This window comes from Urocitellus parryii, chromosome 4 (assembly GCF_045843805.1).
Source record: "Urocitellus parryii isolate mUroPar1 chromosome 4, mUroPar1.hap1, whole genome shotgun sequence".
NCBI lineage: Eukaryota > Metazoa > Chordata > Mammalia > Rodentia > Sciuridae > Urocitellus > Urocitellus parryii.
The window spans coordinates 37,465,397-37,492,587 of record NC_135534.1 but is presented as its reverse complement, the minus strand read 5'-3'; the positions used below and the strand labels follow the sequence as shown (position 1 = coordinate 37,492,587).

Genomic DNA, 27,191 nt, shown 5'->3' with positions numbered 1-27,191 from the left:
AACATTCCCAAGTCCTTTTTCTACTACATTTAATAAAGGACCCCCATAAGTCTCTGAAGTATTAAAGGATTGTATCAATTTTTCTGTAGGTTCACACTTAAGTGGCTTCTGGCATCTTGTTGCTCATGACAAGTCCATTATATTAAAAAAAAAAAAAAAAGTTCTGATGAACATTTACCTGGTACTAACTATTTGAGAGCAATGAGAGCTTTATGTCATGTTCTCAACAACTATGAAACAATGCTCATGTTCTATTTTTCACCAATTTTGCAAGAGTTAGAAAACTCTTTTAAATTATAGCACACCAGAAAAATCTAGGAACCACAGCATAAAACCAGGTCAATGTATAATTTGGGAGCCTACCATAACTCCAGTGAAAAAGAAAAATAAGCAAAAACATACCTGAGATTAACAAAATCTTTTGCTGCTAAGGCTTCTTTCAGCTTGAAGTTGCCCACAAGTTTCAGCTGATTTAGCCCATTCAGGCCTTCCGTAGGGAATGAAGTTAATTCATTGAAACTTACATCTCTAAAATGTGAATAAGAGTTCAAGTTAACTCCCTAAGATGCAACCAAATAAAAACATCCATACCTATATTAACATCCTAAATTTTAGACTCCTAAAATGAAGTTTATGGATGCTAAAATGATAGATCTAGAATGTGTCTTTTCATCCAAAAAACAGTTACTGCATCAATGCAGCTTAGCATTTATGAAAAGGGAACCATTAAACAGAAAAACAACAACAACAACAACAACAACAAAAAAAAAACATTTGACCATGTTAAAACAAATTTCTATAACACTGTTTACTGTTTTCATGATATTATTGAATATAATCATTTGTCTACTTACAGGTTAGTTATTGGCCCAAGCTTCGCAAAAGCTCTGTTGTGAATTTCATGGATCTGGTTTCTACTCAGATCTCTGCAATTATAAAAGTAACACATTAATCTTTTCAAATAAACACTCAAATGCCAGTTAGTGACTTAGACCACACTTTAGAATCTGAGGTACTAACACCATATTGTTGATATGATAACAAAGATTCTCAACCATTTGTCACGTTTATGTTGACTGCCTCTCCGTTACAACAATCTAGTTCTTAGAATACACTGTTGCACCTGTAATTCTTGCTGGCACCTATTTCCAATCAGTTGTGAATTTTCGCCACTTTATCATTTTGACCAGTTCAAAATTAGAAATGAAATGATATCCTTGGCAGTATTAACCAGGGAAGGAAAAGCCCAACTCTTGACAAAGCTGAAAATAAAAACTGCTTCCTTATTATTTGCCTTCTCAAAGGTTAGTGATAAGGCCCTGAGGGAAGACAAATAATCAATTAGCAAACAAAAGCATTCCAGGAGGCTTCAGATATCATTCTTTCCCTAAGCAGGAAATAAAAATCATTATCAATAGCAGAGATAGCTCTACCTTTAAGAACACACCCTGAAGAATTCTGATATTACAGAATTAACAAAGCGAAGAAACAATCTGTAACCACACTTAAATTGGGCCTGAATGGACATTTAAAGATTGGATAAATTTATTCCATAACACATTTCAGGGATAACAGAAAAACTTGATTGCAAATCGTGAAAAAACCAGTTTTTCATTGTTATATCTTATCAGTGCTCTAGAAGTGATGGCAGTTAGGAGCCAGCTGGTTCTCAGGCCCACAGAAAAACTGACCACAACAAAGAAAAGTCCAGAAAAAACCCAACCACCAATTAAATGTTTTTCAGCAGAACTCATGTTTTTCTTTCTTTCTTTTTTTTTTTCCTTTTCGATTGTTTGTTTCTTTCCTATAGTGCTGGGATGCAACACAAGGCCTGTGCATACTAGGCAAGAGCTCTACCACGGAGCTGCACCCCTAGTCTCTTATCTCTTAAATGGGATCCACTGGGAAAACAGACAATATATAAAAATTTCTTCACTTTCAATTTTTCAAATTTTTTTTTCTATTTTAAAAAGTAATATAGTATATGGTTTTCTGCACTGAAGTTCTATAAAGGCTGTTAGTGACAAGTTTTGTCTTAGTTACTTCTATATTACCAGGCTTAGAAGAGTGCCAGGCACAAATATGTACTCAAAAGCAAATAATTTTCTTAAATTAGTACTTCTGCTGTTTATGAGCTTTATTTATCATGAAAGATGTCCTGGAAAAGGGGTCTGTGAACATTGGGGTCTGGCCCTGTGGAGGGCCAGAGAGTAAATATTTTTACTACTCAACTCTGCCACAACATGACAAAAGCAGCTTTTGATAACACTTCAACACAAAGCCTGTATGAGTTCCAGTGAAACTTAATGTATAAAAATGGGAGGCAGGGTCTGGGGTTGTAGCATAGTGATACGGCTCTTGCCTGGCACGTGTGAGGCACTGGGTTTGAAATAAAATAAAGGTATTGTGTCCATCTATAAAAAAAACAAAAAAAAATTTTTTTAATGGGAGGCAGGCTGGATTTGGCACACAGGCTGTAATTTGCCTATCCTTACCCTAACGAATTGATAGACCTCACTAATATAACTTGAAAACAAATAAGCAACATCGCTTAGGTTACATACACTGTACTTTTTTCACTCACTAATGTACAATATCATCAATTTGCTAGAGTAAGGACTACTGAAAGTAGATATTTATAAAGTACCAAGTGGTAGAGTTTGAAAAATACTATTTATGTAATATAAATCATATCTTTACATATAGCTATTAAAATGGGATATTCCATTAACATGGAAATCATGATATATTAACTTGTAGCTTGACAAAAATTTTGTCTTTAATAATCATAGAAAAACTTACAGAATCCTTAGGGATACCAGGCCTTGAAAAGTACCTTCCCTTATTTGGTAGATTTGATTACGTTGCAACGAACTAAAGAGGCAAAAAAAAGAAAAAATTTTAAAACAGAAAAAAATAATTTCTATTTTGAAAAATAATAACCGTAGTTAATCTTTTTCTAAGTTTAAAGAACCATTCATATGTAATATATATTAATCTTGTTTCAAGTTAAGAAAACTTCTCTTTCCTCATTTGTAAAATGAAAAGGTTAGACTAATTGACATTCTGTCCCAAATTATACTGAGAAAACTGATTCACTATTTAAATTCCTTAGGAATCTTACTCAAGTATGAGAGAAGGAAGATGACACAGTGAGAAACATCCAGACAAGACCATAACAAATTGCACAGGAAGTTGAAGAAGATTAGAAAGGGGAGAATAAATGCCTTCCTCTCCCTCATCTTTCAACCCAACTTCCTCCAGAGCTGTCACTCTCTCTTATACACACACACACACACACACACACACACACACACACACACACAGTACCAGTATTCATGTACAATTGCCCTCAATAGCTGGGATAAGTTTTTCTGTGTTTGTTTTTTTTTTAAGTATGACCACTCTCCTAGAGAGCATTTAATAGAATACTTGATAAATTCTGGCTCTATGCAAGCAACTGGTACAATTTGACATTTTATATATGGGAACACCTCACTATATAAATTTCTAATTAAAACCATTTATTTAAAATAGGAAATGTTCAACAAACTAAGAATACATCACAGTAAAAAATCAGAGGCCAACTTACATTTCTTCCAGGGCATGGCAACCATTAAAACTTGGGAGATCTCTTATGTTATTGTAAGACAAGTCCCTTAAAACAATAGAAATTAACAAATTAATGTAATGTTATCAGAATACTCTCTCAAAAGTCCTTAAAGCAGCATTAAGATGTCTAAAAAACGATATGACTAACAACAAAATCTCATCATTACATATAACTATAATGTACCAATAAAAAATGTGGAAGGAGAAAGAAAAAATATGACTGAGGAAGAAAAGCAAACTATGCTGGGCATGGTGGTGTACACCTGTAACTCAGCAACTTGGTAGCTTAGAAGAATTCCAAGTTCAAGTCTAGTCTTAACAATTTAGGGAGACACTCAGCACTTAGTCAGACTCAGTCTCAAAATAAAAGTAAAAAAATAAAAAAGAACTGGGAATGTAGCTCAGTGGTAGAGTATATGTGGGTTAAATGCCCAGTACCAAAAGAAAAAAGAAAAAAAAAATGAAGAAAGAAAATCATCTGTTGTTCTCTAAGACATAAGTTTCTAGAAAAATTCAGTTACAATAGGCTTAAGATTTATAAGTTCAAGTATATACTGTAGAATATAGACAATATAAACAGGTTAAAATATATTATATAAAAACATATAGGGGAGGGGAGGGGGGATAGGGAGGCCAGTAGAATACAACTGACACTAGGATTGCTGTATGTATACACATGGATGTATAACCAATGTGATCCTGCAATCTGTACACGTGGAAGAATGAAAATTCATACCCTATTTGAATCAAATGTATGATATGTCAAGATCATTGTATTGTCTTGATCAACTAATAAAAAAATCATAATTTTGTTTTTCTACAAACAACACAGAATACATGCATATATAGTCAATGTACATATATGTATGTCTTTGAAATGGCTAAAGATCTTTTCTTCAAGAAGCTTAGTTTTATTATAAGAGAAAGAAAGCCTCCTCAGAAACATCCAGAAAGTAGAATTAAATAAAGGAAATGGAAAATAGTTAACATTAAAAAATTCATTTTAAAAGTTAAAGCATCTAATTAATAGATAGGCAAGGGAAGGAGAAAATGAAGTGGGAAAGAAAAACAAAACAGGAAAAGTGTCCAGAACTGAAGGGCATGAGATTTTAGATTGAAAAAGCATCCAGATGTCCAGGACTATGAGTGAGAAATAAATCTATATCAAGGTACATTATTGTCAAAATTTAAAAGAACATGGGTAAAAATAAAATCCCAAAAGCTTGGAGAGAGGAAGGGAGAATATATAAAACATACAAACATAAAAATTTTAAGTGGAAAATTGCAAGTTTTTTTAAAATTTTGTATTTTTCTAAAGTTATTTATGCCCATAAATAATTTCTATGTTGTTCTTTAATTTAAAAGCTATAAGAGGAATGGTATGCTTACTCACATTTTTAAAAAATCATATTAAATGAAATGCCAGAATAACTAATGCTCAACCCCACTGCAGCTCTCCCTCATGCTCACGGCAAGTCTGAGACTCCACTACAGCACTTAACTACTTGCTTAATCCAATCTGTCACTTGCCTTGTTATTATCTCCTGCCACTGAATACTTATTAACAACTTAGTAACTTAAGCATGTGTCCTGGTGAAACTTTCACAATACTTATTTATTTTTACTTTCAAGGTCAGCTTAAAAGTTTTTAGAAAGTTGCATATTCAATTCATTTCAAATTTAAGAAAGCTTTAGGCTCTGCTTAGGTTACTGATGAAAAACAGGAAGCTATGGGGAGAGGACACCCATAGGGAAACTAGAATAAGGACAAGGAATCAGGATATGGCAGGGGAAAAAAAAAAAAAATCAAGGGAGAAATTAGCTTGGTTTTACTTTGTTCAAAATAAAGCCATAAGATATATGATATATACATAATCCCAAAAGCAAATTCAAATGCACATTACCTCCCTGATTACCAAAATGCCTGCTCATTTATACAAAAGGAACAAACAAGAAATATACCTCAAAACCTTGACAAAAGAGTTCATTTAAAAAAAAAAACACCTAAACATTTGTAAAGTACATAAAAGAAAGGTGGGGAGAGGGATATAACTTACAAAGTTCTAAGCATCTTTTGTTCTTGGCACAAATTATCAGGTATGCTGCTTATTTTTGTACCTGTCAAGGTCCTGTGGAAAAACAATGTTCATCTAAGAAATAATCCAAGTCAGGATAATAAGCAAAATAAATACCTACATATTCACATATGGATAGAGACTTTGCATTCCACTGCCTAATTAATTACCTCTTAAAATTAGGCAGGTGGGAAGGTGAATTAACCCTCAATACTGACATCATTTTCAGAAAAAATGAAAAAAAAGCTTGTGACACATGATGTTAATATTGTCCAGATGATGGGCTTGATTTCCCAGATAGACCAAGAGAAAAACTTGAACTCACAGTCACACCCTGGCCTCAATCACCTCTAAGTTTTGTCACCTTCTCATAACCAACACATTTAAAATCAACTTAGTATCCTACCCCAAATGTTGTTTCTACTGAGTCAACCTGGCTCAGCATTCTGAAGTAGTCTCTTACTTTCCTCCCTTTCTATGCTACCATTTGCAATCAACAGTTCCTGTTGATTCTTGGTAGTGTTCTAGAATCTAACCTTTTCTCTCCATTTTTACTGTTACTATGCAGATCAATGGTGAAATGTTGCTGAGAGGGATGAAGGAATCTGATAAACCATACTATATGTCCTGGGGCAACTCCAGTGACTGAAGACCTGGAGTCTCACAGTTGCACATGTGCATCTCTTTGTGTTACTTGAAAGTACGATAATTTGGTCAAGTGTTCACATCAATAAGAAGCACTATAAATTTTCAGAGTCATTCTTTGGACTTCTGCCCAAGAGGGGAAAAAATAAAAGATTTTTTTTTGAAGCTACAATAATAAATTCTTTTTTTTTTTCCCATTAAAAGTTAACTGTTCTATCTCTAGTCTTTTCTCCTTGCCCTGCTCAAACCACCTGCTCAAACCTTCTCAATACCAGCAAACTGCATTATGGGTCAAGTTAAAACTCCTTATCTCAGGACTACCCAACTTTCTTTTATTTTTATTTTTTGTCTGGGCACATGTGAAAATCATAATGTTCATATGGCACACCATGGTAAGACTCCCATAGTTAGAGAGCCTAGCTACTTCAGCTGCCCCACCCCAACCCCACCACTCATCTGAAGGGCTGAGAGCAAGATTTAGATGACCTTGTAACCTTACATTCACAGACACTCACAGGGAAACTCTGCCATAACCAAATGTTTAGTGTTCAAGGTCTGTCATTTAAAAATCTGATCCAAAACAATTTTCAAAATCTCTCTATAACATACTTCATCACATTATAAACATGTAATTCTTAGCCATGTTTGATCATCTGCATGCCATTCCTGAAAATATCCTTGGTACTCCCAGTTTTACTGAATTCTGTCTTTCTAAATAAAAGACCTAGCTCTGAGAAATCTGACATATTCAATTTTCAAACACTTTACCTCCCCCATGAAACCTTCTTGGATGGTGTACACTAATTGATCCCATTTCTGAATTTCTAAAGCACTGCTTCTACTTTGGCACCTTATATATAAGGTCTTATATATTCAGTGAGACTTTCAGATCTTCTGTCCACATAGTAGGCTTATCCTCTTATTCTTATTCTCCTTCCTTTATATGCTCCCATTTGCAATCACCAGTTCCTGTTATTTCTTCTTCTGTAATGTTCTAATATCTGATCTTTTCTCTTCATTTCTGTTGCTAATATTGCAGGTCAGGGGTGAAATGGTGCTGAGATGAAAGGAATCTGACAGGACATGCTATATGTCCTAGAGCTGAATTCTGTCTGAGCTGACTGACCCCAAACCCAAAACATCCATCTCTGTGCATGATAGTCACAAAGGGAATCTGGAGAATGAGCACAAACCCATCATGGTCACTAAAAAGCAATGGCACTCTGCTAGCCACCTTGCAGTATTATCTTGGCACAACCCCTCTTCAAAGAACCAAACTTACAGACTCTCCAGATGGACAGTTCCAGTCAGATTGGGGAACCACTGCACCTTGCTTGCACCACGAATGACTCTGAGAAATTGGGAGGGGAGAAAGTAATTCAAAATAAAATAGTTTTCATCATAATATTTTCATTATATCTTTTTAAAGAGTTTAAAATTAAAGTACTATCTAAAAACAAGCTACTTTCATTTCTTTATGTTACTTGAAAGTACGATAATTTGGTCAAGCGTTCACATCAATAAGAAGCACTATAAATTTTCAGAGTCATTCTTTGGACTTCTGCCCAAGAGGGGAAAAAAATAAAAGATTTTTTTTTTGAAGCTACAATAATAAATTTTTTTCCATTAAAAGAACTGTACAAATATTCAGGTATGTTTTAAACTTGCATAATACTTACAAGGAATGCAGATCAGATAGATTGTGAAATGCTGAGTTCCCCACAAAAGACAGAGGATTATCATACAAGTGTCTGTAACAAAATCCCAGAAAAAGTCAAGTTTTCATATGTTCACCATCATTCTAATACTAAATCTATGTTCACAATGTATGTGTATCTAAAAGCCTGAATTTTCATTCTTCATCTAGATGTTTGACTAGGTACAGACACAGATTCGCATGATTTTATTCTAAAAGAAACTTTCAAAAATACTTACATAGTTCTTAAGAGTGGATTACCACCAAATGCTCCATCAGGGATAACAGAAATAGAGTTACTATGAAATCCCCTAAAAAGATAAGAGAAAAACATTTGAAATCTGTATCGCCTGTGAAGTAAGTTAAAACTTGAGTATCTACTGCTGCTCAGCATGACATAAAATACTTCTGATAACAGCTACTTAAACATTTTCAAGAAAGTGGGAAATCTGAATTAATTCCACCTCATCTATTACCTAATTCCTCTTAAACCCACTGCTTGCCTAGAATCTATCTGGTACCTCATATACATTTATATATTGTTGCATCATTAAAGAACATCATGCTATGAGAATCATAAGACATTCTAGTCCCCAAATCTTTCTTATTGTAGCCTGCAATATGTCTTTAGGCAATGCATGTTAGGCTATTAGCTGTCAACTCATGACACACAATCTCTATTATGATATCTATATACATTATTTCTATTTCTGCTCATGACAAGCCCAACATCCAAAATTCTCCTTTATGCCTTTCATTTGTTTAAATATTTTCATTATTTCAAGTCTGGTCAAATTTCTTTGCTTTAGTGATGCCTTTTCCAATGACCCCAAGCCTCACTGAGGTCTTTTGCTAGAATGATTTATTTATCCTACTCATTCAACACTAATTTCTACCTAGAAACAGCTATCTATCTGTCTTCCATTGTCTGCCTTCCTAATGAGACTAAGACTCCAAGCTTCCGAAAAGGCAGAGATCCTACTGTTTTGTTTCAGCAACAGAATCTAAACTGATATAGCAGTCTGCTCAAAACAGTTAAACCAGCCAACATAATCTGATCTGTATGAGTATGCATGTGCTTGGATGTGTGTTATGGATATATGTAATAGGACAAAGACATTCTAAAATCTCATTGTTAGAATATTAAATGGCAAGTTCTAGAGATATTAAGACATAAAATAAACAAAGCAATACTCACAGTTCTTTTAGGCTAGGAAGTGCTTTAATAGCCTGGGGAAATTCCTCCAAGTTATTATAATTCAAGTCCCTAAAAAAAAAAAAAAAGGTAGAAAATATGTAGCAATAGTGAAAAATGGTCACAATTTATAAGAAAGTTTGGCACAAACCTACATTAAAAAAATCACAACCTCTGGGGCTGGGGTTGTGGCTCAGCAGTACCGCTCTTGCCTGGCATGTGTTAGGCACTGGGTCTGATTCTCAGCACTGCATATAAATAAATAAAATAAAGGTCTATCAACAGCTAAAAATATGTGTGTGTGTGTATAAAAGATCACAACCTCTGATTAATAATATTTCTCCACCAACCATATTGTCATTCGAAACCCTATAGAACCTTAACTATGTTTACACCTTATTGTAAAATGTTAACCAGAGAAAAACCAAATGCTTCTTCTATGATGTTTATAAGAAGAATTCTTAGAATCATGTAACACTGGAGGATTAAAAAGCAAATCATACAAATGATACTTTTCAGAAAATTCACTATACAATAGAATTTACAAAGTGTCCATTTGTAGATGAAAGATAGGAGCATGAAAGCGAGGCTTCCATTTGGAGTTGAGGGACTTCCTGAAATTCTGGTATTTGGGAGCTGATTTCAGCCCCATTGTCAACACAAGGACTTAAGAGAAGAATAACCAGAAGGACCAGGGTACATTGATTCACATTATTATTGTCCTTACGCAGGTTATAAATTATTTAAAATGTTATATTAATTAGTAGCAAGATAAACCATAGTAGTCTATAATAAAAGGTCTACTTCTTAGCATGTTTACATTTCAATTTCTCTTAACATAAAGAGCAGGAAGGCATGATTCACATGGTTGATTGCAGGATGAGAGTAAAATAAAATTCAAAGCCCAGCTCCTTGGAGAACTATTTTGTTTTCCTTCACAGAAGGAAAATAGCAAGTAAAAATTAAACTAACTGGGAAGAAGAGATTTAATTTTAATAATTTGAATAGCACACATGGTCTACACATTATCCTTTCTGTCACACCAAAAATTACACTTAGCAAAGGAGGCTTGAATTTGGATCTATCTTCTTGAGAATGCTGAACTTTAAAATATACATTGATGTCTTATCTTTTCAATGTTTAGAGAATAAGGTGGATTAATAGGATCCTGTAAGATCTGAAGTCTTCTCAGCCACTGACACTTAACCAGAAATTCTGGTTAAACAAAACACTACAAACCTAAACATTTCAATCAGGCTTCACTCGCCCATCCAATTGAGATATTTTCTGAATCAATTTACTACATCACAATGACAAATATTATGTTATCTGTGAATAGGAAATAAATGTACTCATATATACAAAAATAAACATTCTACTCTCAATTACACACAGCGGCACAACGTCTGTTAGATAAGTAGTGGTATGATGCACAGCTAAAACAGGCACAGTCCTGAACACTACAGCTAGTGGAAACAACAAGACTATGGTATGCAAAATACAAAACCTTAACTTGTTACACTGTAGTATGTAGTATGCAGATACAATATTCAAATCCACTGTAAACAACCAGCAAGGCAACTGAGATTCTGGGGAAAAAAACAACAAAACTATCTAGAATTCATTTTAGAAGCCTCAGAGTTCCAAAACCATCATAAATTTAACAAAATCAACATTTTTGGAAAGATAGAAATCTCTCCATATCGAGCTGCTTTTAATACATATTTTGGGAGTAGAGGCATGAAGTACACATGTAATTATACTTTTAATCATAAATGTAGATTCATAACCAGGTTATTTGATGGCAAGAATTTAGTCATGTATTAAAACAAATTGATAATGGATTGACCCAAGAACAGCATCTTTTTTCTGTAGTGAAACATATAATTGCACTGTTGATATCACAGTGTGACTCCCCAATAAGCAAATATACTTACAAGGTCTCCAGGTTATCTAGTCCATCAAAACAGTGTTGACTCAAGCTTTTAATTTTATTGTTATGAAGATGCCTATAGAAAAAAAAAGCATCAAAATGACTTTCACATCTCCCAGTAGCAACTATTATAACTGTTTCATAAGTCTAAATTGGGATGACTTAAAGGAATCTTATAGCTAAATATTTCAACACTTGTCTATGGAAAACATAATTGGTTATGTATCTTTTTATCTACATTGCATGTATTCACTGAACACAGAACACCAATAGAAAAGGAAAATGTCTCTAATGGAAAAATGATACACATACTAAATATTATTTAATATCAACATCGAAATAACAGTCTTGATTAGCTCAATTTGCAGGAAACAAATTTTGATGATATGGAAGAAGCATATAAGTTTGTATCAGTGAGGTCTGTAAACAGACTTTTTTTTTTAATGCCACTTTATTATATCTGAGTATTCAAAGATTAAAAACACAGAAAATCACATACTCTATGAATAGAAAAGCTGGGAAAATATGAAATAACCTTGGAACTTATTTCTGTGAAGATCACATAATGATTTCACTTCTTTTAAGAAGAATAAATAAATTCACTTTGGGGACACAAACAAAAGCTGTATGAGTGTTTGCTAAGTGACCTAATTTTTTCTCTCATGATTACAAAGGACCATTTCTATCAGGAACATTCAATAGCCATTACCAGATATTAATACTCTGAATTCTCCTATTTTATATTTCAGAAAGTCATCACCGTTTAACAAAACAGCAGTTGGTCCAAACACTGACTATTCAGAAGCAGAATCCGTGAATACTTTCATAATAACTTTTCACAAGAAACTTGTTTTGAAATTAACAAAACATATGGTATTAAAAGGAATGAACAGGGCTGGGGCTACAGCTCAATGGCAGAGCATTCGCCCAGCATGTGTGAGGCACTGGGTTCAATTCTTAGCACCACATGAAAATAAACAAATAAAATAAAAGCATTATGTCCATTTACAACTACAAAAAAAAAAAAAAAAGGATGAATACTTACAGAACCACCAAGCTTGACAGGTTGGTAAAGGCAAAGTCAGGGATGCTGGAGATTCTGTTGAGGGCCAAGGTCAGCGCCTGCAGGGTGGGCAGGTTGCTGAGGGGACGCATGGGTACCTCTGTCAAGCTGTTGTCATCTAGCCACAGATGCCGTAACTGAACAAGTCCTTCAAAACTGTCCTCGGGGACTGAGGTAATATGGTTGGCATCTAAACGCCTGATAGAAACAAACAACCACCATGTTCAATAACAAATTCTAGTGAAATGGAGTTGATCTGATACAGACAATTCTCAGAGCTTTCGAAATGAAAAGGAGTAATCAAAATGACCAAAGACATAAAATCCCTTACTTCTTCACTGTCACTAGAAGACCTCAAGAGAATCTGATACCTTTTCCAAGACCATGTATAAAAGTCAGTTCTTTCCCTTTCTTGGTGAGAGAGTGATGTATCCAAATGGAAATGTTTCAATTCTCTTTGGCTAAGAAGTCACTTCTTAAGAGAAAGATATACTTTGAAAAAGAAAGAAAGAAAACTCTCACATGCTCAAGTTGGAACTTGAATTTCAGAGTATACAATATCAAGATACAGGAAACCAAGAATAAAAACTAAGCTAGCAAATAAGTTACTTTACATTCAATGTTACATTGTAAATAATATTATAAAGTTTAGTTGCTACTCTGATTTGGGATCAAAGGGGAAAAATTAGAAAATATTTATAATTTTTTAAATAGCAATAAACCACCTCAACAGATTCTCTATTACCCTTACTTATTACCACCAGACAAGTTAAAAATGTGTCACATTTTAGCAAAGCAACTTCTCTTCTTCTCTTAGCACTAAATCCTTTTGAAAAATTAGTTTGCCAAAATTAACAGTTACTTTAAAAAAGGTCAAATTGTCCACAGGAAAAAATTAAGCAGCTCCTCCAATTGATGTTACTATGACTTTAAAACTTCAGTTTTTCCAAAAATTTTGGAATTAAGGAACACCTTACTAATAGGATTACTCATACTTAAAATTAAGTCCCCATCTGCAAATTTCTGGAAAGTAGGTCCTAAGTGGTGTTGTTGGCACAACCAGCTATAATTGGTGGAATAATCACTTTTCAACACAAAAACAACCTGATATTAATATTAATATGATGAGGGACAGTCTGTGCCAGGCAGATCACAACTTTCCTCACAAATCCCTTGTTGATATTCATCACTTACATTCATGCTTCACAGCTTTGGATTTTTCTGTCAAAATTAGAGAACAGAAAAAACTGATAAAAACTCAAACTGACAGTATATTTCTAAAAAGATAGAGACTGGCAACTGAAATTGTAAATTCCGAGTTTTAGAGAGGTTTTTTGTGTCTCCTATTGTCATCCTACTCCAACTTCACTTCCTGCCATAATTGTCCCTTTTTCCTGTGGTCAATTCTGGGATCCTGCACCCTACTACTGCCCTAAACCCCAGATTCATTCTCTCTCCCAGAGATAGGAAGTAGCAGGAATTAGTAATCACTGATCCTGGTGAGTATCTGAAAGACACTTTCCTTCACATAGAGTCAAGAGAACTAAAGAGCACTAGAAGTGGGGTGGGGGAGGGGCATAGGAAACTGAGTAGCTGCCTTAAGAATCTGTCTAGTAACAAAGATTTTTAGACTGATATATTCCTTGGGCTTTCTAGAACTTAGCCCTGAAAAGGAACCCGTATCCTCTATATAACAGACTGGCAAAGTAATGGTTACAGAGTTGTTTAGGAGATACGCTTTAATGAATAGATAGGAATGTGTTCAAACACACTGATATAATTTGCAACCTCCTGGCAGCTTCCATTCTTAAGAAGAGACACTAAACATATAATCACACAAATTAACCATATAATGTAACTAAATTATACTTGTAGCTAATTTGATTATCTGCAACTCAACATATTTAAATTGAGCATCTTGTTAGACACACAGGATAAAATGGTGAACACATAGGCCAGAGGCCTGTCCCCATGAGACCAACAAGGAGTGTTTACCAAGTGCCATGAAATAAACAGGGAACAGAGATAAAGATGGGTGGATGCTAATGGGGAGAGAAGCTACTTAAAATGTACTTTGTCAGACTAGGGTTGTGGCTCAGTGGCAGAGTACTTGCCTAGCACATGTGAGACACTTGGTTCATCTACAACTTAAAAAAATAAAATAAAAGTACTTTGTCAGGAAAAGCATCTTTAAGAGACCTAAAAAACACACAAAAACAAGTGGAAGCAGGAACTGGCATGGAGAATATTAGGTAAAAGGCAAAGGCAGAAACCAGCTTGGTGAGATCCAGTAACTCCCAGGTCAGAGAGATTAGAGGCAGGAACAAGGGAGTAGAGAGCCTGGTGGGACAGTGCTGGGGACACAAGTAGGTTCCAGATTATGCAGGTCCTTATAGGTCAGGCAAGGGGATTGGACTGTCTTTTAATTACAATTTTTTAGTGTTATAGCAGTTTAAAAGTTTAAATTGCTTATTTTAATCATATTGATGATAATACATATATGTATACACACACACACACACACACACACACACACACACACACACATATATAGTCCTATCAGTATAACAATAAGCAAAGTACCCCAAAATACATACATTAAAGTCCAAGAAATTAAGTCTTTTCTATAAAAGTGTTTCATTAAGATATGGTAAAACACTCTAATAAAGAAAGTTGTCCATACCTTTCTAACATAAATCCAGTATTATATACACTATGCTTCCTGTGAATTCTGTGCCATACCATCAAAGAAAAGGGATAGCTTTAACTTATAATAAGATAATGAAGTGAATTTTGAGCAAAGATAGAGATGACACTATTTTTGGTGGGGGGAAGAGGTTACTGGGGATTGAACTCAGGGGCACTTGCCCCCGAGCCACATCCCCAGCCCTATTTCTATTTTATTTAGAGATAGGGTCCCACTAAATTGGTTAGGGCCTCACTAAATTGCCAAGGCTGGCTTTGAACCCAAGATCCTCCTGCCTCAGCCTCCAGAGTGGTTGGGATTACAGGTGTGTACCACCACATCCAGCTGAGATGACACTATTTTCTATACAAAACAATAACACAACAATAAGAAAAAAGACACAGTTTCCCCTGTATCAAAAATTTTCCCAAACTGTAAACTTGTACATAAGTTAAAATAAAAAATGATGGAAAAACTTAAATAAGAAAAAGGATTTGTGGAGGTAATTCAAAAGATTAATACATGCACTTCAATTCACATGTGAGCATTGGAGACACACCCATAAATGTTAAGAGCCCATGTTTACACTGAGATCAATGCTTCAGAGAAAAACTGTCTTGGAATCCTGGCTTGGTACCAATGACCTGCACTATTAATATTCATCCTAACAGACCAAAATAATATTATAATCAATTCCTTTAGAAGGTGCTAAAAAGCATTATATCTCATAAACTGGAGATATTACAGGAGCTTCTTTAGTGTATTCTACTACTCACACTCTATACAGTAAGAGACAACTATTACTTTTAAGTACAATTTTATTATGAGAAGGATGACATGGTATTAACCCTGACTCATTTTTATCTGGAAAATGTGTTCCTATTCCCTGTTCTCAAAAGCCTATTTTACATTTCAAACAAACATTTTTTTAAAAAAAAATCTTGTCTCAGGCTATGGCTGTGGCTCAGTGGTAGCACATTTGCCTGGCATATGTGAGACATTGGGTTCAATTCTCAGTACCATGTATAAATAAACAAAGGTCTATCAACAACTTAAAAAAATCATAAAAAATCTTGTCTCAGATGAAATTACAGTAAAAAAAATCCTATATACATATATTTAGGTTGAAAGTCTATGTTATCAATAAATCCTGTGTAATCAAAGGTTTCTTTTTCTCTCTACTTCTAACTTAACAATAATTTAAATATAGTTTAAAACACTTTAAAATTATTAAGGAAAATCTAAGAAATTTAATCTTTGAGATGTTTTAATGTTCAATATAAATGTGATCTAATATAAAGAAAAACTTCTGGTGGAACTAATTCTTATATGTCATTTTAATATCCTGTTCAGGTAATTCTATAGCTATGTGGCTTTAGTATAGCTGTTATGCTATCTTTTTATTAATACCAACAATTCACTATCAGATTTTATAGAAATCACAAGCACATAGCTTGTATCAAACCACTTCTGTTCGATTTCAACCCCTAATGAACTTTGTTCTTTTTAAGCACTATTCAAAACCACAAGGAAATCTTTCATGTAATTCAAGTCTGAAGATCAGATTTTCAAACTGACTCAAGTGCTGATAAGATGGTTTTACACCACAACAGAATTTCAATTATATCTAACTTGACCACTGTGTCCACTATGCTAACAAATCCACCAACACTTCCTTCTTATATAAAACAGTACTGACACATAGCAGTAGCTCCTTCAGTTTCTACCACACATGAAAACAGACTAGTGCCTTTAATAACAAAAAAGTTTGTTTTGAGTCCACTCCTTACCTCCATTGCAATTTTGGAGATTATTTTATTTTGGGGTACTAGGACCTTGCTAAGTTGCTAAAGTTGGCCTTGAACTTTGATTGTCCTGCCTCAGCCTCCTAAGGCACTGGGATTACAGGCATGTACCACTGGCTGGAAAGGAGATAATTTAAACTAAGCAAGCCACTCAATAAATGATGAGCACATTATGCTTTTTTAAAATGTTGTTTTAAATGGGGAAACCTATGTTTTCTGTGGAAAAATAACACTTTAAGTCATCTATATTATTAATAAATGTCACATACATTTTAATACACTTACTGGTCATTAATTAGAATCTATTTGTATGTTTTCAGTTTCAGTGGGATTTTTTTGGTTTTGTTTTGGTAATTCTTCTGTTCCAAAATGGAAAATGAGATTTTAGTTCTATTTTTGCTTTCAAATTAGATCAAATATTGGTAATTGGATCATTAAGTATTGGGAAATTATAATCCCATGCAAAGGTTTCAAATAAATGAATTTAAGGAGCCAGGCACAGTGGTACATGCCATAATCCCAGCAGCCTGGGAGGTTGAGGCAGGAGGATTACACATTCAAAGCCAGTCCCAGCAATGGCGAAGTTCCTCTGTAAATAAAATTAAAAAAAAAAAAAAAAAAAAAAGTGTGTGGAGTGGGGGGCGGATGGCTGGGGATGTGGTTCAGTGGTTGAGTGACCCTGAGTTTAAACCTCAGTACTCCAACCCCCAATGAATTTTTAAAAGCAAAGGAAAACAAAAACTATTTAAAATGCTTAAATTCAGGTCTGTGGGAGATCAGATAGCTCCCTCTCTGTATATCTGCCTGAGGTAAAAGAGAGCATAGACTCAGCAAAATAATTATTCTGTAAAGAAACTCACTTTAAGAGTCCATTTGGAACTTACCCTCTTGCCTTTTTTTGTAAAGTGAACTACTTAATATCCTCTATCTTAAACTTCTATTTGAACTAGAAATTACATGGCCAATACCTTGGATATTCCTTGTTTATGACAGATACTATTTAAAGTTTAACTTTTACAACATATATTTTATTCGTACATATTTTTATTTTCATATTCACCTCCCATTAGCTACTAGAATATCTCAAAAGTTCATATTAATTAGAATTCTGAAACAGGTTTATCTGGTTTTGAACCCCTACTCCATCCCTAAAAGCTATGTGATGCTGGACAAGTTATTTAAAGTTCTCCCTATAGTCATTTGCTCATTACTGGTCATGCAAGAGAAGCACTTACAATTTATATAAAAAAATAAATGTTTTATGTATAAAGAATGAAAAAAATAACAAAGTGCTATTTGAAAACGCTTTTAAAATTTGTACCTGTACAAGGAGAAACAAGACTTAAAACCTAGAACATGCCACATAAACACTGAACTTTTTTTTTTTTTTCAAAAAAGAAAAACCTGGAAAGGAGGCAGCTCAGGCAATTAAGTGACACCAACATGGATTTGGTATGTTCACAGGAAGGAACTATGATTAATTTGTTCTGATGATCATTACCACCTGGAACAGAAATGTCACTGTGACTATCAGGGTACAAAACACTAGGCACACTTAATTCTGGTTCCAAAAAGATGCAACCACTAGCCATGCACACAGTTCATGGAAGGACACCCAGCAGCTTTCTCTCAGCCTCTGTGAGAAGAAAGGAGGTAAACCACACCACCTCCTTTTTCCCTCACCAAGGATGTTATAAAAACATCATAACAGCAACTGGTCATACCCATTTTTATCCCAGAGGAGAGGATAAATCTCCCCTTTCCTTGGGATTCCAGTTCTTCACACATTTAACAACCAGAGTGGTTTCCTAATAATTCAGGAATGCAGAAAACCAAAATATTACTTACAAAGACTGCAAAGCACTCAGTCCTCGAATGGCTTCACTAGGTACTGTTTTCAACTGGTTATTCTGGAGAGTTCTGGAAGAAAATCTTTAGTTAGTGATGAGAAAAATTGGAGCCATTTTTTTCTCAAAAATATTCCCAACGGCACCACATGGAGCAGGGTGGAGGTAGAAAGCACCCAGTATAAGAGAAGTGCAAAATTTCAAGAAGCATTTGTTGTAAAGCCAGAAATGAAACTTAATGCTGCTATCCCATGCCACCTCCTAACGTAGTCCTGCAGGGTAATCCACATTTCCAGGGTTTTTTTTTTTTTCCTTTCTGATAATAAAGGCACCCTAGTTAATGTTCATCATCTTAAGTATGGTTAATGTTAATTGGGAGGTATAACAAGTTAATTGGGAGGTGTAATAAGCAAACCCAATGGTATCCCTAATGCCTTTCAAACTGGAATAAAGCAGAGCCCAAAAACATGAGCATTAGGAAAAGCCAATTTTGCCAGGACAGGAGCAAAACCTGATATAGGGACTACCAAAGATGTTATCAGTGCCATAGGAGTCGGGCAGAAATAGAGCCTTAATCAGGGCCTGGAGATCAGAGGCATTTATCCATACTGAAAACAAAATCCTTTTTAATTTTTGCCTAAAACCATTCCTGTCACATGAATAAAATGACTGCCTGACATGAATCATAACCACAGAAGAGAAGAGAGAAAGGACTCATCTAGCTCACAGGACCAGGAGCCTGGTGACCTTGACCAGCAAGGTTGTAGGGAAAATGGGAAAAGTGGGGGTAGTCAGTTCACCTGTTTCTCAATCTGCCATACTCCAAGCTCCTGACCACTGTAAGGAATTTATTTCCTAATCCCTTCCTGGCTCAATAAATCATGGGTATCTCAACTCCTTCGGCTCTAAAATGATTTTAACATTTGAAGTTCTTATAAATCCCTTTCCCTTTAAGGTTGGCTAATTCAGAAATCTTGTAGCTATAAAGTAAGTAGAAATGAAGCCTATCCATAAATTTTGATTCAATACATTAGCAGCACAAAAAGTCAAATATTCAACTGTAATACACTAGAGACCAGAATACCTATTGTTTGGAGTTTTAACTTTCGTTATCTAGACTCAAACTTGCCTAAATCAATCTCTAGCCTCCCATACTAACCATTGGCCACTCCTTAAATCTTTTAATCCTGAACTAAAAGAAACTGTGCTTAACCTAGCTCCAAGCATGTTGACTATGCAGAAAGAAAATACACAGCCAGCTGTGAAACTCTAAAATTGCATTACTTACAGAACTTTGAGTTCTTTCAACCCAGACAAGGCCTTTGGGTGGATAAAAGAAAGGTCGTTGCCAGCCAATTGTCTAGAAAAAAAAAAGTAGCAAAAGAAAAAAATAGTAATTCAGACTTAAAATTCAGAAGCCACAATAACCTAATCTGCGATTAAAGTTCTATGTTAAACATTTCTCAAGTCATCTGACATTAAACATGGACTTAAACCTTTGCTAAAATGATCCCAAGATTCTTCCAATGAGATGAGTGTCTCTAGAATTCTTTTTTTAAACTTCCAATGCAATAATTTAAGCAGGCACATTTTTATTCTGGTGAGGTCAAGCAAGCCAAAACACATTAAGCCAAATTAAGTTTGCTATTCACGGTCACTCTCTGCAGCTCACAGTGTTTTCCAAGGGCCTCATAAATACAGACTACTAGTCAGCAGGCAGTAGTGTTTATACAGATCAGAGCAAACCAGTCTGTCAAGGAAGAATGCCTTCGGGAGGCAAAGTCAGCCTGTTATCTCAGCATAACGAAGGAGCAGGTTCTGTGCAAAATGTGAGATTGTTGGAAGCTTGGCTTTCCAAATAAAGGCTTACATGTATATTTTTCAAGTAAATATTTTCTTAAAAAATTTTTTTGAAATGGCAAATTTCAGTGGAGGTAAGGGTAGAGTAAGGAAAGACAGGAATTCTTTGGGTCCTTTTGTAAGAAATCTGAGCACATAATTCAGAGACTCACTTTTCCTCTCATTGCCACAGACAGAGAAATAGGAAGAAAAGTTGAACAGAAGGCCTTAGGAAGAAAATGCTAGAAACAGTGCAGCAACTCACTTAAGTCACTTATAAACAGGTTAAATGAAGAAAATGGTTTCCAAGCATGTACTTAAAAGGGATAGTTGAATGTCCCTATAATCAAAAACAGGATTCTCAGTTTCTTAGTTCTGTCAGGATAGTTTCTCAAACAGGTAGATTCAGTAACAGCAACTTTAAGCAACTTAAAAAAAAAAAAAAAAAAAAACTCTCTCCTTTCATATCTTAGGACCACACAGTCATGAAGTACCCCTTTAAAATCCCTCCTTTGGGCAGGGCATGATGATGCCTGCCTGTAATCCCCACTACTTGGGAGGCTGAGGCAGGAGAATTGCAAATTCGAGGCCAGGCATACAACATCCTCTCCTTAGACTACAGGTTCCCTTTTCCAATCTGTTGCACTCACACACCCTTTTACCACGAACCCAAGGAAGGATCCTCTGCCAGTCCTAAAACTTGAAGTGGATGAAGTCTGAAACTCTCTTTGTCTTGAAGCTTTGACCCAGTAAAAAACGCAAATAGCCTCAGGAAGGATAAGAACTGCTTTTCCCCTAGCATTAACAAAGTTGTTAGCATAGATGTATATACTGAAGATGGGAGATGGAGTGAAGCAACTTAGAAATCAAAAAATGTAAACATGCTGAATGATTTCTTCAAGACCAAGGAAAAACAATGCCGAATTCTCAGGCAACACTGCAAGTTAAGCACAGGGTTCACTACCTAGACTCACCATGCACTTTGTTTCTCATAGGACATTCTAGCATCTGAGTGCTATACTTAATACCCTCATACCGGTGTGTGTGTGTGTGTGTGTGTGTGTGTGTGTGTGTGTGTAAGAATACTAATTATACAGAGTGGTAAATTTCACTGTGGCATATTCATACATGTCTGTCACACAGTTTGATCAGTTTTGCTCCCCAATATCTTTCATGGCTTCTCATAATTGAGGTTTCACAATGCGTTTCTTCATACCATCTGCCATGTTAATGAAATTAAAAAGGAGAGTGGGCCCAAGGAATCGGCAGATAAAGTCAGTTAGCCTTCCTAAGTGACAAAAACCTTCCTCAATTTGCAAACATAAGCAAAACTTGAACTATTTCTTGTAAATGCCTACATTAAAACAAAACAAAACAAACAAACAAAACCCCCCAAAACAGTCCTAAAGTCCAACCAATCAAGAGCAGCCAACAAACTTATAAGGCAACTGCCTAACCAAAATCCACCAAATATTTTCTTTTGTTCAGTAAAATCTTTTCCCTGGCATTCTCTTGGTAAAGTTATGGAGCCACTTCTGGTTTGCAGCTGCCCAATTCATGAATTATTGTTTGCTCAAACTCTTAAAAGTTTTACTCTGCCTCAGTTGACTTTTTTTTTGGGGGGGGTGGACCAGGGATTAAACTCAGGGGCACTCGACCACTGAGCCACATCCCCAGCCCTATTTTATATTTTATAGAGAGACAGAGTCTCACTGAGTTGCTCGGTGCCTCACTTTTGCTGAGGCTAGCTTTGAACTAGTGATCCTCCTGCCTCAGCTTCCAGAGCCACTAGGATTACAGGTATGCACCATTGAGCCTGGCTTCAGTTGACTTTTTAAAAAGTCTCTTGGCCTTGTATCTCCCAGAGTTCACTGTATATAAAACAAGAGATTGAAGAAACCGTTCAGTGCTTCCATGTAAAAAGTTCTCCTTGGCAAATCCTTTTGGTTCTAAACCAGCCAGCTTTACCTCCATACCTCTTAACGACTTCACCTAGCAACTTCATTTTTCACCCTTAAATCCCCAACTGCAATGCTATTTTCCTTGAAAATGTCAGTTCTTACAAGCATGCCTTATTTGTAAATACTTAGGAGTACATAAATGAACTTGGTGGTAGGCTACTTTCTTTCAACTGGTTGTTCCTTGCATATACTAGTCTTGCAGGCCAAGTACAAAGGCTTCCATGAACAGGGCAAGGATCTCACACATTTGGTACACCCATCAATGTCAACTCATCAGCAAAAACCACTTTCTCAGAAGTTCCTCCTAGAAAATGTTCACTATGTTAATGCCACAGAATCCTGCAGACTACCTTGGTGCATGCCCAGTACAAGCATTCTCAAGATTTCTACACCCCAAGCTCACTCATCAAATTCAAATGATAATGCTTCCAGCTATAACACAGAGGTCTCATTTTAAAAGACCAAATCACAACATAAGGGGCTTAGGAGGCAGTAGTCATCTTCTCTCGGGGCCCTAAGTAGTTATGTGACTCTGCTTCTCCTAGTTGTCAGAAAGACCAGTGTTAAAATGCTAGAGTCCAGCCAAAAAGAAATACTATAAACAGACTGAGGCTTTCCAGGATTCTTATCTTTTTGTCTCTAAACAGTTTTTAATGTCTACAGGCTTTCCATGAGGAGTTCAGCGTATTGTGCTGAGCTCATGAAAAAGAGTATTTTATAAAGTAAGAAAGGAAGTGGCAAAATGCAGAACACCTGATTATCTAAACTTGTCAACAAAAAAGACTGTTTAACCACATTAGCCAAAATATTTGCTTCCTTTCTCCAAATCTCTGTCCCCTTGTAAACCATGGGAAAACTAAAGTAACTTCAAAAAGCATTCTCTTTCTCTTCTACTTATCGTTAATATAAATGACAAAATGAGCTCTCTGCATGAGGCTTATCCTGAAAGGCAAGCCAACTCTAATGCTCCACAAGAGGACACACTACTTTGATTACTTTCTTACAAGGGTAAACATAACATGCTGGAGCCTTCGGACTTTATCTACCTAAGTTTACCAAACTGCCATGTTTCATGAACAATAAACAGCAGTTTGGTAAGGGTTCTGCAGCTTCAGCAACTGCAACCTCCAGAGCCTTGTTAATATTTTGTTTGTTTTATGAGCCAGTACTTCTTATAGTAGACCATGGGGATGTTTCATGTCTAAAAGTTTGGATCCAGGAAAGAGCAAAGTGAATAAATAGCAGCATTAGGGACAAAGTCATAAAATCTTTGGAAGGGAAAAAAAACACACACACACAAAAATAACTATGAGCCCACAGTAGGTTACAGACACCATAAGGCACAGTAGGTACATAGACATTCTCTAATTCTAATCATCTCATGACAACAACCATGCTACCCAAGAGTCTAGGTGACTTAGCAAGAGTCACACAGGGGAAGAGTAGGAGAACCAGCACTCCAGTTCTTTTCTGGATGGTGACTGTCTGTCAACTTCCTCCTGAACTGAGATGCCTCTGGGGTGTCTCTAAGAGACTGGGAAATTAATCCCCAGAGAGAAGAGGTGGAGCAGAGTGAACTTGGGCAAGTTAATAGCCTTGTTTGAGTATCAATAGCCTTCACCCCACAGACCAAAGCCAACATAACACACCCATGCTTTAGGACCTTTGACCTGCAATTATGAAGAAATTCCCAACAGACCAACAGTGCCATCCTTCCCATTGCCAAAGACAACTGGTGCCAGGAGGGTGAGAACAAGATCGCTGATGTCCAGGCATAGCACCTCTCACTGGGACTCTGCTTAGGACTAGATTTTAAAGTATCAAATGCTAGAGCAACAACTTTCTCTCAGCATATGCTGGAAGGATTTTGTTTTTAAAGGAGAGGTAAGGAAGGAATTAAACATGGAAACACCAGTCTACATCAACAGTAGTATCTCAAGACAGTTGGTACTCTGCACATGATCATGCAGAATTGAAATAACTCTAATGGGACTTCAGATGGTGACACAGTCTACTTTAACACAAATCCTTTTTACTCTGCTTGCTACAATAGTCCCAGAAGCAAAGAGGGCAATGATAGAGAAAGACCAGAGAAGGCAAGGGTGGAGGAAAGGGGAGTAGCAATCCACTAGATTCTCACTGGCCCACTGGATTGGGAACCATGACAGGAAACGCGATATAAGCAGCTCTGGGCATAATGTCTGTATGAAACTGAACGTTTATTATTCATAAGAACTATGGATTCACCTTAGGGGTTCCTTCTAGGATAAGCTCTTTGAGAAGCAAGAATTTTTAATTATATCCTCAGGTAGTATAAGGTATACACTACATGAAATGCTCTATGGGTCATCCCTCCTGTAGGGAAAAAGCAGAACCTGTGCTGGTTAAACACAGGACACTGGTCACTGGTGGATATGAGTGAGTAAGCCACATTTCAGAAGATAATCTGGGTCAGAGAGCTAATATCCTCATGAAATGAACACAACAGAGCCGTGATTTCTTCACCAGGGAGCGACTGAAAGAAGAGGCAAGGATAAAACAGAGAATACACCACTAGTCTGAGAAATGTCTGAATTTGGTTGTTTTTTCTTTCTTTTTTTCCTGGTCTGTTACATAACTTTCATTGAAGCCTTTTGGTTGGAATTCTAGCCAAGAATTAGGGGAGTGAGGAAGACAATATAAGTACTGACTAGATGTATGTACTGAGTTGGGAAAAAGCAGATGGGAGCTCAGTAGCTCCCAGCAGCTGTTGTAAGGAGACATGGGGAGGAGAGGCAAAGGCAGGCCACAGGAAGGCAGGAGACATGCCTTGCACACAAACAATAGAGAGCTTCACAGCTGACAACTTCCCTATCACATTATGGAGAGGCTGGCAGTAGGTTATACAGTTTCCCATCCACCCTGTGTGCTCACCTTCATTTTGCAGAGGTGACTACAAGATGGATTGGCATTGTGCTATATTGTCAAATCCTGACTGAAAAGAACTCTGGGCACCGCCCTTCTCTCTAATCAACATTTATCTACCCCTCAGCAATGTCCTCTTCTCCTCCCTGGCTGTTTCCTTCTATACTTACTTTGAAGCCACGCACATAAAAGTATCATAGATCATACCCAAACACGTCTGGGCTGCCTCTTCTGTGATGCCATTAAATTCCCTCAAGTGGGTGGATAGCCACAGCGTCATGCTACCTGCAAAGCACAACAGGCACAACCACCAGCCCGTGACGATGCTTCCCTCAGAGAAGGCAGTTCCCAAACTGAACCTGACAAGTAGGGCTACAGGAAAGCATTTAACAGGAGGTGAGTGACGTAATTTTGCTAAATATACTTTGAAATCATCAGGATCCAAAAATTTGATAACTGTTTTCAAGAGCAAAATGCTCTTCTATTATATGTACTTCTATTATAAATTACATGTACTTCTATTATAAATCCTAAGCCATATGCTAATTTACATGGGAAGGCCTACTGTGTGCTCAGAACTATACCAAAAACAAAGACTTCAAGAGGTATACTGCTTCCCATTTAGAGTTATTTGTATTAATACAGATAATAAAAATATGAATATTTGCCTAGCATTTGCATTTTCATTATCCTATTATATTGACCCTTAAAACAATCCTGTTGCCATAGGCTGGCAAGCTTATCATCATACATTCTTTGTGTGTACATGTGCATGTGTGTGTGTGTGTGTGTGTGTGTGTAAGTATGTGTGTTGGTTTTGGGTTTTCCTCTTGTTTTTTAACAGATAAGGAAAAAGAATATAGTTTCTCTATTCTAAGTGCTTACCCAAAGTTCTAATGTAAATCCTAGAAATAAAATAATGTAAGTCCTAGAAGTAGAACAACACTGTTTTGTGTTATTTTTTCTACCACTGATTTTAAGAGGCACAAAGAATGTGGTTATTTTCTTAGTAAATAAAGAAGGCCAAAAACTAAATAGCATCCATCCTAGTTCCCTTTGGACATTCTTCCTACTGGGGTGAAATCTCATCTGATACAGTGGATCAAAGTGGACCTGGATTAACTAGCAACATTTTGCTTTCTTACCCTATCTCTTTGCATACCAAGAAAACCTTTTCATCTCCATACAACTCTTAAGAAAGTATATGTGAAAACAAAATATGTTTTTAAAATATACATGTATTAACAAACCCTTATCAAGGAAATTTATTTCCAAGGTAGTCTTTCTTTGCAGAAAAGGGGGGAGATTATTTCATATATGTACCATATTATATATTTCTATTTAAATGCACAGAAACTAAAGTAATAATGCTAAACAAAAAAAAAATATGTTCCTGCCAAAATTTGGTATACAGGCCATCTAGAACTCTTCTATATATTAAAGAGCCTTATTTAATTCAAAGAAATATAAAGTTCCACCTGTACCAACTGGTCTTTGTGTCTCCCACTTCCTGTTATGGTAGGCCATAGAAGACTTTATTTTAGAAGTGAATCAAAAAATAAATAAAAAACCCTGGCAATAGTTAAGATTCCTGAGCAAAGTCATCCTAACAATCTAATCATTTCCCTCTGGCAATAAGCACATGCAATATCCACCCATAGGAGGAAATGATATGTCACAGCTTTAAAACACTTTACAACTAACATCAACTAACAAATATTTATTGAGTTTCTACCATAGGCCAAGTGTCACAGGCATGAAAAAGGAAGTACTGAGCTTACCCAGGATATTTCTCATTCATTCATTCATTTTATGGTACTGGGGACTAAATCTAGGGGTATTCTGACATATCTCCAGTAGCCCCCCAACCCCACTGCCCTTTCTTAAAAGTTTTATTTTCAGACAGTCTCACTAAGTTGCTGAGGCTGGC

At 35.9% G+C, this 27,191-nt stretch overlaps 1 protein-coding gene across 1 annotated transcript in view; it reads right to left on the bottom strand.

Moving 5' to 3' along the window:
- Positions 1-27,191, bottom strand: part of Lgr4 (leucine rich repeat containing G protein-coupled receptor 4) — a 93,127-nt gene that overhangs the window by 8,154 nt on the left and 57,782 nt on the right. Inside the window, exons 3-15 of the mRNA XM_026412270.2 lie at positions 19,846-19,917; positions 18,559-18,630; positions 12,202-12,417; positions 11,161-11,232; positions 9,227-9,295; positions 8,268-8,339; positions 8,012-8,083; positions 7,615-7,683; positions 5,670-5,741; positions 3,593-3,658; positions 2,803-2,874; positions 855-926; positions 403-528 (exon numbers count right to left, since the gene is read on the bottom strand). Of these exons, the coding sequence (XP_026268055.2) occupies positions 403-528; positions 855-926; positions 2,803-2,874; positions 3,593-3,658; positions 5,670-5,741; positions 7,615-7,683; positions 8,012-8,083; positions 8,268-8,339; positions 9,227-9,295; positions 11,161-11,232; positions 12,202-12,417; positions 18,559-18,630; positions 19,846-19,917 (1,122 nt within the window). The remainder of the gene's footprint in view (positions 1-402; positions 529-854; positions 927-2,802; positions 2,875-3,592; positions 3,659-5,669; positions 5,742-7,614; positions 7,684-8,011; positions 8,084-8,267; positions 8,340-9,226; positions 9,296-11,160; positions 11,233-12,201; positions 12,418-18,558; positions 18,631-19,845; positions 19,918-27,191) is intronic.